Source organism: Dermacentor silvarum, chromosome 2 (genome assembly GCF_013339745.2).
Source record: "Dermacentor silvarum isolate Dsil-2018 chromosome 2, BIME_Dsil_1.4, whole genome shotgun sequence".
In the NCBI taxonomy this organism is placed as follows: Eukaryota; Metazoa; Arthropoda; class Arachnida; order Ixodida; family Ixodidae; genus Dermacentor; species Dermacentor silvarum.
In genome coordinates this window covers 31,074,627-31,092,601 of record NC_051155.1, presented here as the reverse complement: position 1 = coordinate 31,092,601, position 17,975 = coordinate 31,074,627, and the positions used below count along the sequence as shown (strand labels likewise).

At 43.7% G+C, this 17,975-nt stretch overlaps 1 protein-coding gene across 1 annotated transcript; it reads right to left on the bottom strand.

Annotated features, from left to right (window-relative positions):
* Positions 1-5,620: 5,620 nt before the first annotated feature.
* Positions 5,621-16,333, bottom strand: LOC119439958 (mediator of RNA polymerase II transcription subunit 21). Its single transcript, XM_037704918.2, has 3 exons — positions 16,318-16,333; positions 15,536-15,636; positions 5,621-6,062 (listed from the first exon to the last, which is right to left on the bottom strand). The coding sequence occupies exons 1-3, from the start codon at positions 16,331-16,333 to the stop codon at positions 5,895-5,897; spliced, it is 285 nt and encodes a 94-aa protein (XP_037560846.1). The 3' UTR covers positions 5,621-5,894.
* Positions 16,334-17,975: the final 1,642 nt, after the last annotated feature.

Here is a 17,975-nt window from a genome sequence, read left to right as displayed (position 1 = left end):
TTGAAGCATTTCCTAAAGTCAGTCTGGATAACCTTCCGACTGGCTTTACGGCGGGCGTGGTGGAACAACTCCATTAGCTCAGTACTTTTGCTAGCTTTGTTCACGAATATAGACCTTTTTTCATGGGCACCACCATATTGTGTAGGCAGCGGCGCCACCTATGGCTGGCTTGGGCAAGCGCTCCATGTTGTAGGCCAGATATAGCTTGGCGGCAAATTCTAGCTCTATTTAGTATGATGTGGTGTCTTCTACTTGGGAAAGGTTCTGCGAGATGTACTGTAGCGGTTTAAGTCGGCATGGCCAGAGTTTCTGCTGGCATTGAGGCGGACGGAGCACCCAGCGCAATGGGTGCATGCGTGTCAATCCTTTTGCTTCTGCCCATTCGGCACTGTGCTGCGCCTGGTGTTCCCCGTTGTTAAAAAAATTGCTCTAAAATCTGCTACAGACCGTATTTACAAAATGTGTGATTTATTTTGTTCCAAAAGGTTCTGCATCAGATGTGGTACACAACCAGAAAGCGAGCACAATAAAAGTTTGAAACGAGCAGGAACGTGGAGTACACTTTTTTTTTTTTTGCGATCAGAATGCCTCTTGGGCGTTTGAACTGGCTCTCGAAAACTAATACAGCATCGAATGGTTCTGCTTTACAGTTTTTAGTGTTATGCGCTGAACAAAATGAGCCCACTCGGAAGCCTGTATGCTTTTTTTCCGAGCCCGGTACTTTGGTTACAACATTGAGTCTAACGAGCAGAAATCTTTCCGCTGTTTTACCGACAACTCCTGCTGAAAGTGTAGAAACCTATGTCCATCTAGTGTGTGAACCCAAAACAACTAGAACATAGCCTGCCACGAGCTGCCATATATGAAAAATAGCCAGAAACAGCCATTCTCTGAGCGGTCGGAGAATCGTCAGCTGGGAAGCAAATGGGTTAATTTGAATGTACAATCAGCCTCAGAGATCAGTTGTGTGCTTTCGAAAAACTTTTCAATAATGTGACCTTACTGCAGCATTTCACTGTAATTTTAAGCTTGTGGTTTAGCAGCAATGAGTTGTTACAAAACTTATGAAAATCACAACAGCGTGGGTGTTGTTCTGCTGCGGAATAAGTTGTGTTGTTTACTTCTGGTGTTCAAACTGTTATTGCGTGATTACCTCGTTAGTTGGACGAGGTTTTCGCCCATGAATAAAATAGTTTTTGTACAGTGTGAATCAAACTTGTCGACGTGGTACGAGCAGTCAGCTACGAACTGCTGCGCGAGCGTCCGAAGCAGTAGTAGATGCTGGGTTATGGATACGATTGTTCTATATAGTGCATGGTACAAGCAACTGGCTTGACGATATGAGGTCTTACTGCTGCGTTAGCCAGTGTTTCTCTTGCGTGTATTTTGTTTTTGTTTTCACAAGAGAAGAGGATGAAAACAATTTTTTTTTTTTAGCCTTCTTCATCTTATCTTCTACGATGCACTCACTCGTGTTACGGAAATTGTGTCCTCACAAATAGCCGTCGGATTCTTTTTATGTGATCCCCTTGGGATATAACTGCTTTACAGGACAAAAGGGCAATGCCGAAGCACAGAGCTGTATGTACTATCATGCTGGTTTACCAACCGCAGTGATCAGTGATTGCTGTGTTGAGCAACGCCATCGGCCTCATACAGGAGGCTAGTGTAGACATCGCATAGCGATTTTAAGTCTACTAGACTTGAAATGCATGAGAATGATGACACAAACGTTTTATAACGATTGGTACTTGTTTGGGATTGCATTAGGTTAGCCATACATGAGCACTCTTCTTTAGTTCACACACCAACATCCGATAGCGTTCAATTAGGTGTCATTTTAGGCAAACATCTAAATACAACTGTCATGCTACCTCGCTTCAGAAAAAACATCATTTGGTATTCCCATTATCAAAACATGCAGGTAATTTCAACCTCATAGTGTTCGTTGTATCATTCTTACATTCATTGTCATTTATCATACTGTTATCCTCGTGGGGCAACACTTACAGTATAACATCTAAATCATCTTGAAGCTTGTGACCTTCAACTCCTTCCGCTTTCACTGTGCACCCGTTTACCAACAGCTCCATATCCTACCTCCTTCCCAGTTACTATGTTCCGTCTAATTCATCGCAAGACATTTATTGGCAGTGTCCGTTAATCGTCTTGTCAATACAAATAGCACTAGATTTTCTGATAACAATAGCCTTCTCTTACAAAAGGTCACAACTAATTATGGGAAACGTAGTCAGTTTTCATGGCATTGCACTTTGGAATTCAATCGCAACAGCATTGTCATCCATTTCTGTTCAGTCCTTTAAAAACAATTGAAAAAACTATTTATGTATTAGAAGTGCTGTCTTTTGTGTGAATTCACTCCACCTGTGTAAATTTTTTTCTATTGCGTTGGTTTGTTTTAAGTTTTTCTTGTTTATTGCCAATTTAGAAACATCATTACTCTTGTATCTCGGCATTCATTACTTTTTCACTGTCTGTTTTCCAATTATTACTGCTGATAACTTATTTCGTGTTTTTTTATATATACTTCATATATCTTAAGTGCTTCGTGTATTTCATGTCTTCCGTTGAGACAAATTGTTGCGATTTTCTTTGTTCCCGTATAAACCGCTAATAATATAATCATAATAATTATGTACCCCTAATAAGAGGAGGTCCCTCTGACAGTTTTAACTCTGGGACCTCAGAATGTGCTAAAATATTCGTATTTCTTTGTACTTGTACTTGAAACAATAATCAAGTCTCATTCTCCGTCAATCAGTCAGATAGCGACAATGTTTTCTGATTCACGCTGGCAATTCACAGATGCTGGTTCTCCCGAGGGAAAACCGACACAGCCAAGGTAGTTCACAACATGCACACACACACACACCACAGCTGATGATGCAAGTCGCATGAGTGTACAGCCGAGAGAAACTTCCACATACTGTAGCTACCGCTGCCTCGAAGGGCTACACAGTGGTTTTTCGACGACCTTGTATGAACTGACATTATGTCAATTTAATGGAGAACGAGATAAAACATCTCCAAATCCTTCCTCAGCAGGCGACGGCAACACGTTCAAGGAGCACCACGCCGCCTCGCACAAGCCAGAGAGGAGGAAAGGCTCTCCGCGTGCCCTTTCCTCCTCGCCCAATGAAACGGTCTATAGGTCAAGATTCTTTGGTTGCAAATATAAGTTTGGGTAACATTCCTGGAAAAAAAAAAGATCAACCTATGTATTCAGATAAATAGGGTAGTTGGTTTGTGAACAACATGATGAACAGCACAGACGACTGAACATGAAATAAAGGTGGAATGCAGTGCATACGTTCCAGCAATCTTTCTTGTCCTGTAATCTACGTTGCTTGTTATGATAGTACTATAAGAAGCCAGTTTGGGCACGAGATATTTCATCTCAATCTACATTTCAGCAGATGTAAAACACATGTTCAGCCCCGTTCACTATTGCATTGTGCACTTTTGCATATTCTGCTGCACATAATTATGCTGCGTATCTGTAATGGTATGCTGTCCCTCTACTTATGCATTACACTGTAAAGGCTTACCACAAAAACAAGTAATAAAGTCAGTACCACTAACATTGAACTCTATAGAATGACATTTTCAAATATTAAAATGTGCAAAAAAAAAGGTATGTGGCACACAGTGTGCATTCCCACACAGAACGCATTAGCTGCATTCAACTGGTTTGTGCCTCAAAGCACAACTCAAACCTCTCGAAAGCGGTTCAAACCAGCTGTGTTAGTTAGGTTCAATATCGAATCAGATGTAAATAAAACACGAAAAGTATAAATTTTGCAGCTATTTTATGCGCACATTTTATGGTTACTGCTTTGAAAGCAGTCTTTTCAGCAGCTGTACAGACTGTACTGACTTAATCATCACGGTGTATGAGTCAATACTAATGGCAAATACTGTAATTATTGAAAGGCTTCTTGCAAATGACATCTACTTAGCTATTCTTCGTATGATCTTAGTTAAAAAGGACTAAGATATTCATTCTTTTCTCTGCTGACCCAAGGATCCATGGTACGTACCCACAACGGAGAATTTACCACAGATTGGTCAGTTACCACAAATGAATAAAGAGAAGGTGAATTACTGAAGTGGACATTGTCACGTAGGCGTCAGAAGTTTTAATAAGTATGAGAAGGTATACCTGCTCTTGGCAAAATTAAATGGCACTTGTTAGTTCAGCGCTGTGGGCCTGTCTATTCTGCTGTCCCTGACTAATGGGCTGGGACACATCGATAATTTGGCACCACCTCGCTCAATGCTCAATCTTGGTGGAATTGGGTCACAGTCAATTCCGCTAGTGTCACAAAAGAGCGCGTAAATCAAAGCGCGCGCCGCGTGTCACGAAAGCCAGCGAAAGAAGCAAGCCGGCCCTGCAGGAGCTTCGACAGAGGGAGAGAGCGCATACGCCACAGACAGCCGACGCGATCAACGGAGTCTAGCAGCTTCGACAAGATACGCGAAGGCTGTAGTAACGAGAGAGAGCGCACGTGCTGAGACACCCTCTCACCCGGCAAGCAGAGAGAGAAAGGGAGGACGACAACCCGGCTTGCGCCTCCGGATGAGTCACCACCCTCCTCGACGACGCTCCGACGGCCGCGGTCGAAAGCGTGAGAAATGTCTAGAAGATCCCCAGGCTTTGTTTGTGCAATGGGAGCAGGACTCCGACAGAAAGTTCAAGAAATGCCAGCGAATGCCATAAAAGCGCCGTGCGGGAATCGGACCATGCCAGTGAAGAGATGTGACGTGAAGACTGACCATCTGAGGAAGAAGGGGATTCCCTGGCAAGCTAACCAACGAGTTCATGGAGCGTCTGCATTTCCAGAAGAAGTTCATTCTTCGAGATTTGCCTCGAGCTACGCAGAGATCGTCCGGCTCAAGACCAGCACGGGTGAATACGATTGGACACTTTGTGTTCCTATTCATTCTGTACTTTACGTGTTGGACTCTTAGTGATCATCGTTAATTATTTTCCGCTGTTTTGTTAATACCCATCTGAATTGTATTGTGTCTAGCCTAAGTGTGCAAGTGTGTGTGTAACTGCTTTGTTTGCAGAATATACTTTGTTGTGTTTTGACAACTCTGGGCTCTGACTCGGTCTTTCGACCAAAACCGGCGTTTGCTGGCGCACCAGAGGACCCCTTATTAATTGTCCTTGCTTTCGTGGGTTATTTTAGGAAGCTCATAAGTGAGCTTTGGAATTTGGCCCGGCGTTGGCGCCTCGTTCACGGGGTGTCTGATAGCTGGCCAGTTCGGTGTGGCGGATTGCTGACAAAGCATGCCCGCTTGACATTTAGTTCAGTGTGGGAATTCTGTTGCTGTATTCGGAACAACTTCCATCAATCACAATGGTAAAACTCCCTATCCAGCACAAAATCAACCAGACAGAGAACTTCCTTAAGCAATGAGAGAAGGGGAAAAAAAGAACATCCACTGGATTGATCAGTGAACTATGTCACAAGAGAATTAAGGTGCCTTTTCTAAATATTTCCAGGCTTCAGAGAATGCTGCGCAGTTGTGATGACATTAGGGTACCGCTAGCTTTAGCTTCTGAACAACGAAAGAATGAGAAACAAAAGGGCACCTGTGAAAAAAACATGTTTTTATGTCACTACTTAACAAGGAACAGGGGGAAAAAAATAAAAAGGAACTTATATACATGTGCTGAAGCAGTGAGAAATGCCACACAACCACGTCACCAGGCTGAGCCCAGGACAAAAAAGTGCACTCCGAGTCCCGTATTACAGAGTCCGAGATTGGGGGCAGCTCATGGGAGGCTCTCTAGAGGTCACAGTTCTAAAAGCTTGGGACGTGCTGATGAGAACAGTGCAGCCGATGTGCGACTGGACGACTAGTCAGTTGGGCGGAGCCTCGTCCAGGTGCTGCATGCTTAGCTGCGACTCGGCGATGTCGTGCAATGCCTTCTGGATCTGCTCCAGGAGCGCCTCCCCCTGCTGGACCACTTCCTCCAGGCGCCGGGCTGCCTCCTGGTTCTCTACTTCTAGCCGCCTAAGGTTGGCCGCCTGTGAAAGGGAGAGCAGTTTCACTTGTCACACCGTGCCATTGGGATGAGGAGAGTGCATTCGTTATGGCCACCATCAGCGACTTCCTGTCATCGATGATGGGTTTTGGTGGTACACGGCATTTGTCTTGTTGCCCATTTTCGCCTCTACCCTTATCATATTCATGCTGGTTTCTTATGTTTATTACCAGTACCAAACCATAACAGTAATCTCGTGCCAGCACGGTGTACGATAAAGAAAATTTCAAGAAAAATTAGGATATAAGTGAGAATAAAGATCAAAAGAGCTTAATGTCCCTGAAGCGACACATGGGGCTATGAGAACTGCTGTCGCGGAAGGTTCCATGTTAATTCTGACCACCCGAAGGTTCTTTAGTGCGCAGCCAAAGTATGTTGCATGAGTGTTATTGCCTCCATCACCTATCGATAGAGCTGCCATGGCTGGGAATCAAACCCGCAACTGTGTGTTCGTGGCAGAAACTCTGTAGCCACCAAGCCGCTGTCCTCAGGACAACAGGGCAGGCACATTGTACTCACAGAATAGCTTTGAACCGGAGGCAGTTTGCGCTGCTGTAATGCTGACGGTGCTGAGGCACAAGAACTCGGGTGGGACAAGTGTGCAGAAAACGTGTAGCATGCATCTGGCAAGAGAAGCGTGCTTATTTAGAAATAAGTTGCCAACTAGACATGTCACTGGCAGCAGACATTCAATGAGACACTTCTGTATCATATTTTGTTGTGTGGCTGGTGGTGCATCTGCGTAACATGCCGTCTTAACCAGTTCTCGTGAATCACCAGAACGTAAGTATGTATCATGCCACTCAACATCATGCCACAAGCCAACTGCAATAAGTGCTTCATTATGACTTGCAAATCTGGATGTCAAAATTTATGTGGAGCATGTCATGTGTTCATCTTCAAGACTGCACAAAAACCACAGACTTTGCAATCTGTACTCTATCTCACAAGTAACTTGCAGCAATGTCGAAGGTACGAGGTACACATAGGCAATATCCTTGCATTGCGGAATATAGCTCTGGGCATAACTGTCTGATTATTGCCAGCACTGGAGAGTTTTATTTTTGCCAGGTACATGATATATGTTACCGCGATACCAAAAATCTTAGGTAATTTACGCGTGCACATTGTATATAGTGAATTACTATGATGGTTACTGTAATAACCACCCTAACTGTGATTAGGTAGATACATTGGCAGTTCCCGTGAAGCCCAGACCACCCACTTTGTTCCGAATTCACGCTTATTACTTGCCCTCCACCCTGACATCAAGAAAAAAATGGTAAAATCCGTCATTGCTTAGTTGCACCTCACAATGAAGAAATGCCATTAGGTATATTCAGTCGTTAATACTGAGGTGAGCTGTTTCTTTTGACGCTGCTAGGACTACAGAAGCGGCGCTCAGATATAAAAGTGGTTTGATTTCCAGTTAGCAGATGGTGCCATAGCATAAGCACTAGTGATGCGTTGACGATGCGGAACGCTATGAAGGCCTAATTGTTCGCTGCATCATTAATTCACTACTCCGTTCCAGTATGGCACGTGATAACGGTGGCGAGCAAACGCCAAATAGATGGCAAGCAGATGATGCGGCGGGGGTGAACATTTATAAGGGCACTCGCCCTTATAAGGAGGCTGCAAAGAACTGCTGAGAAAGCATATAAGTAAAGCGAAGGTCACGTTCATGTAAACGGAGCTGATGGTTACAATGTGAGAACATTTGTCGCGTGAATTCACCAACCGTGAAACATGTATCGACAGGATGGAAGCAGATGCTGAGCAGTGTATACCCAGCAACCCAAGTTGGCGTGAAGTGGTTCACTGAAGAGCCGAGTTGCCATATTTTTGTGGCATGTGTCACTAAACTAAGACAAAGAAGTCACTAAATTTCCACAAATTTTTACTTCAATGTCGCTAAAATTGCCGCTAAAACTGCCGACTAAATTTTAAATAACTTGGGCAATTTTGAACACTATATTATATTCAAGCGTGGTGTTTACTTTGTTTAGGTCCATGTTGGTGAGGAATAAACTAAGTTTACCGGCAGAGCTTTCAATTTATTAGTACTATATTAAGACAAAAACCAGTGTGTCGGAACTGAACGAAAACAAAAATGAAAAAGAATGATATTTTTGACCGGAACGAAAACGTAACCGAAACATTACTTATTATTTTGTTCCGGAGTGAAACCAAAATATTTTTGATCGGTTTTCACTTCAAGGGGAAAGTCGGCAATCCGCAGCAACCGACGTCAGGCAATGTGACAATTAGTGCTTATCTCAGGGGTCCGCATAAGTGCGTACCTCAGGCAGCGATAGTGCGAGTGATAGCCGGTCGAGCGCTCCACTAATGTAAGCCTGCTGCTCGGTACACCAGCAGACCGGGATCGTAGCCAAACCCAGGGCTTGCATGCTGAAGAGTTCATCGTTTGGTTTTCTACAGGTACAATGCTTTGTTACCGAAGCTTTATCGTTCATTTATGTTTGTTTTATCGGAAAACAGCGGTCTCACATTTCTGTGGGTGCACTCGATGACGTGCTGCTTCTGAGATCATGCTCTGTGCCTTGACTTAAAGCACTGAGCATGATCTCAGAATTCATAATAGCCTGAATACCGCGAAGCAAGGACGGCCTTACCAAGGATGAGACGACTAGTGCAAGCCCTCGTCATCAGCCGCATCACATTCGCGCTAGCGTATCAAACCACGCGCAAAACGGTTACCGCACGCATAAACAAATAAATTGAGAGAAAAATAAATACTATGTTTTTATCGTTACCTTGCTTGAAAATTTTTGCATGTGAACCAAAACTGTTATGAACTGTTACGGAACATTTTTTTTTTTTCGTTCCGGAGCAGAACCGGAACGGAACTTTCTTCAGAGGAACGAAACTAAAACCATAACGAAAAACATTTTGTTCTGACATCCTGACGAAAACGGATTAGGCAAGCTGAAATTTTGCATTAACTTTCAGACTGTACAGTTCTAAAATCTAGGATGATCCAAAACACGACATTACCCGATTTTCTTATCACGAAAATTAAGGCCCTTGGACAACATCATCCCAGCAAATTTTGTAGTTCTCACCGGCCGTAAAAGTAGAACAAAATACTTCTATGCATGCTCGGTCATATGTTAACACAGCGATGACAACTGAATGATCTTTATATCAAATACTGCATTTCCGGCCCTTCCTCTACCTGCAAGCTTCATGCACTGCCGATTTATCCGAAAGCCATGAGAAACGGAAGCAGTTAATTCAGATTCACGAGAATGGGCACAGCTGCTCTGATATGTAAGCATTCCTACAGTCAATCACACTAATTATGCACCTGCTGCGTTCTAATTCTAACCATACACTTTATAGGAATTAGTTAAACCAGACAGACTCGATACCATTTTATGAGTAAAAAAAACTCGGACCGTGACCACATCTGTCACTGGCACAAAAGGCTATCTGTGGACTGGTGCAGTACTTGGAAGTGCACCGGCCTAAGTAACTGCTTATAGTCCAGTGTATCCTCCCGTGTGCGTGCAATGTTCACTTCCACCCTCTTCCTGTATATTCCTCTTCCTCTATATTCCTACTTTCCTTTACTCCTACTGTAGGGCAGCAAATCAGTGGCTCGTCTGGTCGAACTCTGCTTCCAGACACCCATTAAGGAGAAGTGCGGCAACTTTTTTTTCTCTCATGCTCCTAATGCAATAAACGTGACTGCATGGTGGGATCACAATGTCGGCAAAAGGGTCAAAGGCAGCAGTTCTTAGGGCCCGCACCTACCTTGCACTTGAATGGTTGTTCCACACGTAACACAGTTGAACATAAAGAAGCTCGCCAGTTCATACTGCACTATCGCTATGCTGGTGACACATGCCATTGCACTCCTCACAGCCTGCCAATCTGAATGCCATTCTGTAATGCTTATGTCGCACCAGGCGCAAGTGCTAGCAAAAAAATGTCCGCGCAAGCTGGAGCATGGTGACACCTTGCTTTCTAAAAAGAAATCCCATAGAAAAAGGTATCTGGTGCCACCCCAAAAGGGTCATATAAGTTACAACTGGTCTGATGACAAGGGCGATAACTGCGTTTGATCACGGTACAATGATGATGGCAATGTCAATTGAAGCGTAACATCAACAAGGACAACACAACAACGATGACATGATGGAAGAGCAGTGACTACAATGCCGACAACAGGCAGATGCTAACACAACAGAGGCTTTGGGTCGAACGCTTGTTTACCCGCCGTGGTGGCATACTGGCTTTGGCATTTCGCTGCTAAGCCCAAGGTCGTGGGATCAAATCCTGGCCATGGAGAGTGCATTTCGATGGGGGCAAAATGCAAGATCGCCTGTGTACTGTGCATTGGTTGCATGTTAAAGAACCCCAGGTTGTCGAAATTGACCCTGAGCCCTCCACTACGAGGTGCTTCACAATCATATGTTGGTTTTGGCATGTAAAATTACAGAACTTAATATAATTAAATCCTTGTCGGGGACAAATGAAGCTTCTTGGTGATCATCACAATCATGATAAGCATTATGATACCTGCAACATGGCATGAAAATTGCCCATACCATGCAGAAGTCCACACCATAGCTGTTCCACATGCACATGCAATGCAGTGGCCAATCAGCAAATTGGAAACACTTGTGCACATCAATGTATGATACCCCAAGGTAAGGCTACAAAATTGGCATCGACCCAGCACCCTATGGCAGTTTAGCTGAATTACAATAAAAAAAGAAAGAATCCTAGACTCAACAAGAACAATTTCTTCGACACAAGCAACACAAATGCAAACTACGTGGACCTTGGACAGACACTCGGATCTTTCAACCACGAAAGAACCTCGGTGTCAATCGTTCAACTGAAAATCTCAAGAAAGGTCTTTATCGTTCGAAGAACAATGTTAGTTAAGAGGACTATTTTGTATTATAGGCTCTATTTTATTATTTTAATCTATTTCAATCAGTAAGGCCCACAAACCATCTCTTTGGCTTGGCTTTGGCAACGCTTAGTAGATGAAAATTTGATTAATTATTCAATTAAATTTTTTATCTAAAAATTTAGTTTTACACATAACCAATACATTTTACTCTAATTCGAAAGCCTGTGATACTAAGGTGCAACAGGGACAGGCAGGGCATAACACTTTATATTCTTTTAGGTAATTTATCTTTGACCAACACCAATTGTCTGTTCTGTCACAGCTGCATGAACGTTAGCAAACAAAGACAAGTAGATAAGGAAAGACGGTGAGGGAAGTGTGCGTGCAGAAGCACAGGCTTGATGTACATGTGGGTATCATTGACGCAAGTGGCACTTAAACTTTTGGAGCAAGGAAAATTGCACTTTGGGAGCAGATGAAAATTGTAGCTTGGAGCAAAGAAAACAGTGCTTTGGAGCAGTAACTCGAAGTAGTTCTGGTGCAGATGGAAAGCTACATAATGAGAAAAGGTGCTATAAAACATTGTACCTTTAATAAGCGCACACGTAGTATGTGTTTATTAGTGACGTTTACCAATGAACACAAAGTGAACTCATTTCACAAACACGCAAGGTTTTTGGACTGCCTTTTCTTTTACATCTGATTACACTGAGGAGTTCGTTTTTTTTTTCTCTTCATTCAAAGGTTGTGGGTTTAGCACCCCCTGGCAACAAGCTGTCTTTTCTTCCACTTTCAGTTCCTTTCAGATGAAGATGAAGCGCCCATAATTATTTTGCACTCACATAAAAAAAACAGTTCATCCCCTTATGCTTTTTTGTCTTCATTGCCTGTTAGCTTCATATTGTTCTTACCAAACACTGAGCCCAATTCTCAAGATTATTCCAACTCATGACTGTGAATTTCTCGCTTTGTGGACGGAATTGTGTCTCAGTAATGACTTACAATTTTGGAATGTATAGATTTTCACATAGAAGACTGCCGTTTCGCCATTAAAATTGTTAACAATACAAGAAATATACTGCACAATTAATGCGATCACTGGAAGGCACGATAAGCAAGATCACTAGACAGAAACAATTTCTTCTTGACTTGACAAGCAATGTCTCGAGGTGGCAAAATCTGTTTTCGAATCGTGAAAAAAAAAAAAAAGAAAATGTTGTAATGCAGATGTAAACAAACATGGGCCAGAATAACGTAAAGCTATTCTAATCTGTTGTTTTTTTTTCCAAGTCCACCATTAGCTCTCTGTGATAGTGCAAAATGGCTTGGGCCCTGCCCATATGGGCAGGCACTGCAGTTCATTTGGTTGGAGCCTGAGCCACATTGACCTATCACGGAGGGCTAATGGCAAATTTTGAAAAAAAAAAAAAAAAAAAAACGATCAGTATAGTTTTTTCTGATACATGCATTCCTTGTGCAGATGTGGCAAAAAATAAGCCACAGATGCAGGTGAAGAGAGTCTAGGGCAGGAAACATTTTTGCGCAGCCCGTGCACTGCAGCATTTTATCAAAAAATTTAAACGTGAATTTATAGACTACATAGATCCTGCATATAACTAATTAAAATGATGAATTAGGCGAATTGATAGCTCATCACAAGCACTACAGAAAGCAGCTTGAATCGAGGTGGCACAAAGAAACCAGATGGCAAAAACACCAATTTCCTTTTTTTTCTTTCTCACAGATATGGTAGGACTAGTAAGCGTCACGTTGTTCCTTCGACCTGTGTTGAGTTGAGCTGCATAGTCGTAATAATATTTTCTGTACACACTTACGGAAAAAGCGGCATGTCGCAAGGCAACTGCAAAAGATTCATGCACGAAAAAGTCGTGCTCTCACAATGATTCATCACCAGAACGGTGTTAATAAAATAAATAAAAAGTAAGAGCTGAGCTATACATACCAAACATAAATATATATATTCGCACTAAACCAAATATTTGCCAAATAAAATAACATCAGATATAGATTCTCATGTATCGGGTCCTGTACAGGTTCCTTGTTCACAATGGCAGAGAAAAGCATGGCACTGGCTTTTGCATGGAGAAGATGCCGTGGTGAGCGTGTGTGAATACCAGCTATTAGAGTCACTATACATACAAGCAACACAACATGCTATAAACTGGGCACAAAGCAACCTGCCTGATATTTCCGCATACTTAATGTGCCATCTACTCGGTGTATGGCTAGCCTGACCAGTAGAATAAGATTGTCTGCACAGTTTCTGCTGCAGTACCATTACGCCTTGGCCTGTCACGCTCGTCTTTTCAAGCAGGTACGAATCGGTGCAGCATTCCCACCACTGGGACATTTGCATGTCAACAATATGCAGTCCGAGGCCATGTAGAGCCCTTTTAAAGCACAAGCTCACATAACAAGCACATTTACATATCTAAAGGGCAGATGGGAAGTGCTAGAGGAAGAAAAATGAACGCCGAAGTTTTTTTGTAACGTTCAAACTGTACACTGCAGTACAGCAGCCATCCATCATATTTAGCAACTGAAAGTTCTATATTCAAGTTGCTTAGAAAAATGTGTGTGCTTCCAGCAGCTTACACTTAGTAAGACCAAGTCATCTCCAACCAGTGCCAACACATTCAAGTCGGACACTCACGAGAAACACTAAACCAGTGTGGCCTGATACAGCAGATTCTTTCAAACTATATCTTTTTTTTATTTTTCTGAAAAGAGTGAAACATCATAGAAAGAAAAAAAGAAGAGACAAGCTTCCACTTTTTTTACTCTTGCGCCAATACCCCAGTGGCCATACGTGAGTGTGACATCACTGATTTCAAAAGTATTTCCTAGAATTTGGTTCATCACGGCTCAGTAAGAGTTAAGATCTAAACTTTCTAAGTATAGTCTTTAGCACCTTTAGAATACAGTGCAGTCCGTCTTCACCCATACAGAAGCAGGTGCCGTCAAAATTAATGATGTCGCAGAGAGCTGGTGCGGAAACTTGCATAGGATAAACATAAACAAAATTGCATGCATTGCCGTTAGTTGTAAAGCTGTTATTTAACAATATTACTAAAGCTTCGCTTCAGATAGCGTTAGATCTACATATATACATAGTTTTCACGTGACGTCACATTCGTCGTCTGACCTGACCGTCCGCCATTGCTGGGTACCTTGCTTGTGTGCCGCTCTACGTTTGCCGTTCGCTTCGACGCATATGCGACACATGTTTATGGTTCTAGCTACGCAATGCCAAAGTTAGAAGCCCCGGATTCCGCCCTTCGTTCATGAACGGGTTTGTCCGACCAACGTGGGCTCTCCATAAAGCAAAAGTCAAAATGTGCAACGGCATGGACTCGTACAAACTGCGCGTCGGTGTGGATGCGACTTCAGACCCCGAAGCGCTGGCAGCCACGATGCACGTGAGTATGATTATAATTACCTGGTACTTACTGCGACCGGCGTCATTCTGCAAGAAATTAAGGCCTGCAAATCACTGTGGGTTAACAATTATTTTGGGTGAGAAACATATCAGTGAAGCACCTGCCGGCGGGTCTTGTCACCAACCTCAGCGAAATCAATGAAAGCAAGTTCCTTTGTGTGCGCCCCCCCTCCCCCCCCCCAGTAAATTTCCTCATTCTTCCGAATCCACAGATAGCCCTGCTTGTCACACAAATTCAACCATGCGTGCACGATGTTTGTGTGGGTGTGTCTGTGAAACACAACACTGGTGGTGACGGTGCCATTTTTGTGTGCTCTTATATATCGAAATGGATATTTTGTTTCATGAAGCATAAGCAGCCGCAAAATGGAAGCATTTGGCACCATTTAGCGACCGTGTGTTTTGGCATGCCTGCAGCGGCTGGACATGAAGCAGTTGATGTCAATTTTTTTTGACGAGCAGAAAATTTGAGCATTGGTTTTGATTTGTCGTCAGGGGCAGCGCAACGGACGAAGAAAATGATACAAAAAGCACGACACTCATGCCATGCAGGTGATCTCAGCTTTCTTTTTTTTAGTCTACTGTGCTACCCCCAACACTGAATTCAGTGCTCAAATCTGAAAAGGAGTTCATCATTTGGGCTGTGGAGATGGTTCCGATTTATCCCAGTTACCGGGCTAGCCGACGAGCATTTGCTTTTTTCCGACAGCACTATGCGTTCGAGCTGTCCTGTTATCACTTTTAGTAAAAAGTGCAGGCATATATAAATAGAAATATATATGCCTAGTTCTGCGTAGTTAAGCTTTTGGCAGTGTTACTTCTTGTACGGCAACAGAAAACTCCGCAGATTGGCATGATCACGACATGAAAAGGAACCTCGGATCAACACATGCAGCGTGAGCAGCCAGGTGTGCGTCAGGTACCCAGCAATGGCGGACACTTGCGCGGAACGAACCGAAAGTGACGCGTGTGAGAACTATGCATATATATATTTTTTGTTTCTCTTTAGTGTTTTTTTAACAGTGTTTAACTTGAACGTGAAGGCAACTTCCAAAACACAAATGGGGAGAACACTCATGGTAGTCACGAGAAAACAGTGCAGTACCTGCAGCTCAGGAGAAGCTTCTTCACTTGGCAGGGAGTCGATCAGGACGTCGATATCCTTTGCAGTCCTCGCTATGAGTGATGCAAACAGCTGTGGGTAATCTGAAACACAGGGTGAAGAAGAGCAACACAGTTTAGCCTCCCGAGTGTGCAACAGTGAGCTAAGGGGTCACCAAATGTGCTAACCAAAAACAAAAGGGTGGAAAGAGGTCACAATCTCTGCAAAATATGGCGCTTCAAATGACTGTTTTGACACTGACACTAACTGCCTCAATACACCATAATGCAATTGGAATCAGAATTTTATTACTTCAGAATATAGAATTTCATCATGTGATATACACATGAATGAAATTGTCATAGTCCACTGACTGCATTCAGACCCCCTTCAAGAATACCGGCCTCTCTCTTAGGAGTGGTATTCTGGAACAAAGGGTGCAGGTTTGGGCTAGTTGACTGGTCATAACTAAACCAACAGTGCGAACCTTGTGTTTCGTCCCTTCTCTTGAGTCCAAAGTTCTACTGCTGCATCGTTGGTTTAATTATTCTGGAATGATCACCTTCGCACAATTTTTTGATCACCTTCGCACAAGCAATTGTCTCGGCGGAGTGCCTCCGGCACTCCGACCAAGACAGCATGTTTGCCACTGTGCGATGAATGCTGTTGGCTGCAGACGCCAGCATTCAGATGTAAACGATCACGTTTACAAGTGAATGTTACACAGTACAGTTCCTGTGTTCCAAACTTCCAAATCTCATCCCACAAGCTCAACAGCGTTTCACATCCCTTGGCACACATTGTGTTGACCCTATACACCAACTGTGCATAACTCCACATGTCAAGTAGAATATCAGTTACTCGCATTTGCTCCTTAATCCATAGTGCTTCATTCCCACCTCTTAATGTATGCCTATCATTTTCAATATCAATGCTTAGTGCACAGTCATTAGCTTCTTCTCAATTTGCTTTTTTTTTAGCCACTAAGTTTCAGCCTAGCAGAGTGTACTGATTATGCACACACACACACAATTTATTTTTAAAGATATCGGTAAGACACTGTTCATGACCTGAGAACACCTGCCAAATACACTGCAATCTATTTTACATGTTGTGCAACTACACGTGTATCTTCGAAGTGCGCGCACCTTTTATCGCCTCATCTGGCGATCTTTCAGAGTTCGGACTATCACTACTAACACGTGCTCCTTCCTATCTGCTTTCCACTCGGCTACTTATAAATACGCTATACACCTTTGAATAAACGCTCATTTTGTTCTACTGACTACGCTGATGCTTCACTGGCCTGGCGTTACTACGAGCACGCCATGGCTATGCTACAGTGGCGACGAGGATGAACATCGCCCATGCTGTGAAAGTCGACACTGATCTGGAACCCACGCAGAACCGAGAAACCAAGGCCATCATGGCTCACCACCTCACCACCTTCGAAGAAGGCAAAGATAAGTGGAAGCCGTACCTCATTAAAGTAGAAGCGTACTTCGAAGGGAATGCGATTGAAGACTCGACTAAGAAAAGAGCATTGCTGGTTGCAGCGTTAAATACGCATACGATCCAAGTGCTGGCAGGGAAGGTGGCTCCACGCAAGCCAAATGCGTTGACGTATGGAGAAGTCGTAGAAGTTTTGAGCGAGCACTACAGTCCCAAGAGACACGAAATCACCGAAAGCTACAAGTTCTTCAGTCGTTGTCAAGCTGAGGGCGAGCCGATTAATGAATTTCTGGTAGACATTCGCTGCATGGCTGACAATTGCAATTTTGGCAGTTCTTTGGATCGCATGCTACGAGATCGCATTGTGTGTGGTATGCGGTCAGGTGCCCTGCAGAAGCAGCTACTGGCAAAGCGGGAATTAACGCTACAAGACGCTGAATCGATGGCTCTTGCAGCTGAGGCTGCGGATGGTGATGTAAAGTGCATGATCGGACCGGCAACGACACCCGTGTTAAAAGTACAGGCGTATCAAAAAGAAACTGTGCTGGATGAGAGGAGGACTGCCGCACGTCAAGAATGCACAAGGTGCGGCAGTACAAAACATAATGACGCATGTTGCCCCTGGTCAAACGCGCGCTGTTACCGCTGTGGACAACGTGGTCACCTTGCAAGGAAATGTCGAAGCCGCGGGGTTTGAGAACAAGGCGCGGCGAGGACGGACAAACTAACACCCTCTTGGGGACGGAAGCCTCAGCAGAAGAGGAACACGAAGCCGCCCACATTTGGACTTTGGTATCAAATGAAAAAGTTGTCTGGAACCGCCGATTCGCCGAACATTCGCTTGGTGCGGTGTGCAGCCGAGCATGCAAGTCGACACCGGGTCGCCCGTTTGTGTCATTCCGCGTCAACTGTACGATACGCACCGCGACCAATGGCCGAAACTGAAACCGTCCAGTCTGAATTTATGCTGCTGCACAGGACGCCTTCCAGT

Bases quoted from the DNA above. Each gene is read 5' to 3' on its own strand.
- LOC119439958 (XM_037704918.2), bottom strand. The intron at 6,063-15,535 runs GTACTGCACTGT...TCCCTTTCACAG, and splicing joins AAGCTTCTCCTGAGCTGCAG to GCGGCCAACCTTAGGCGGCT.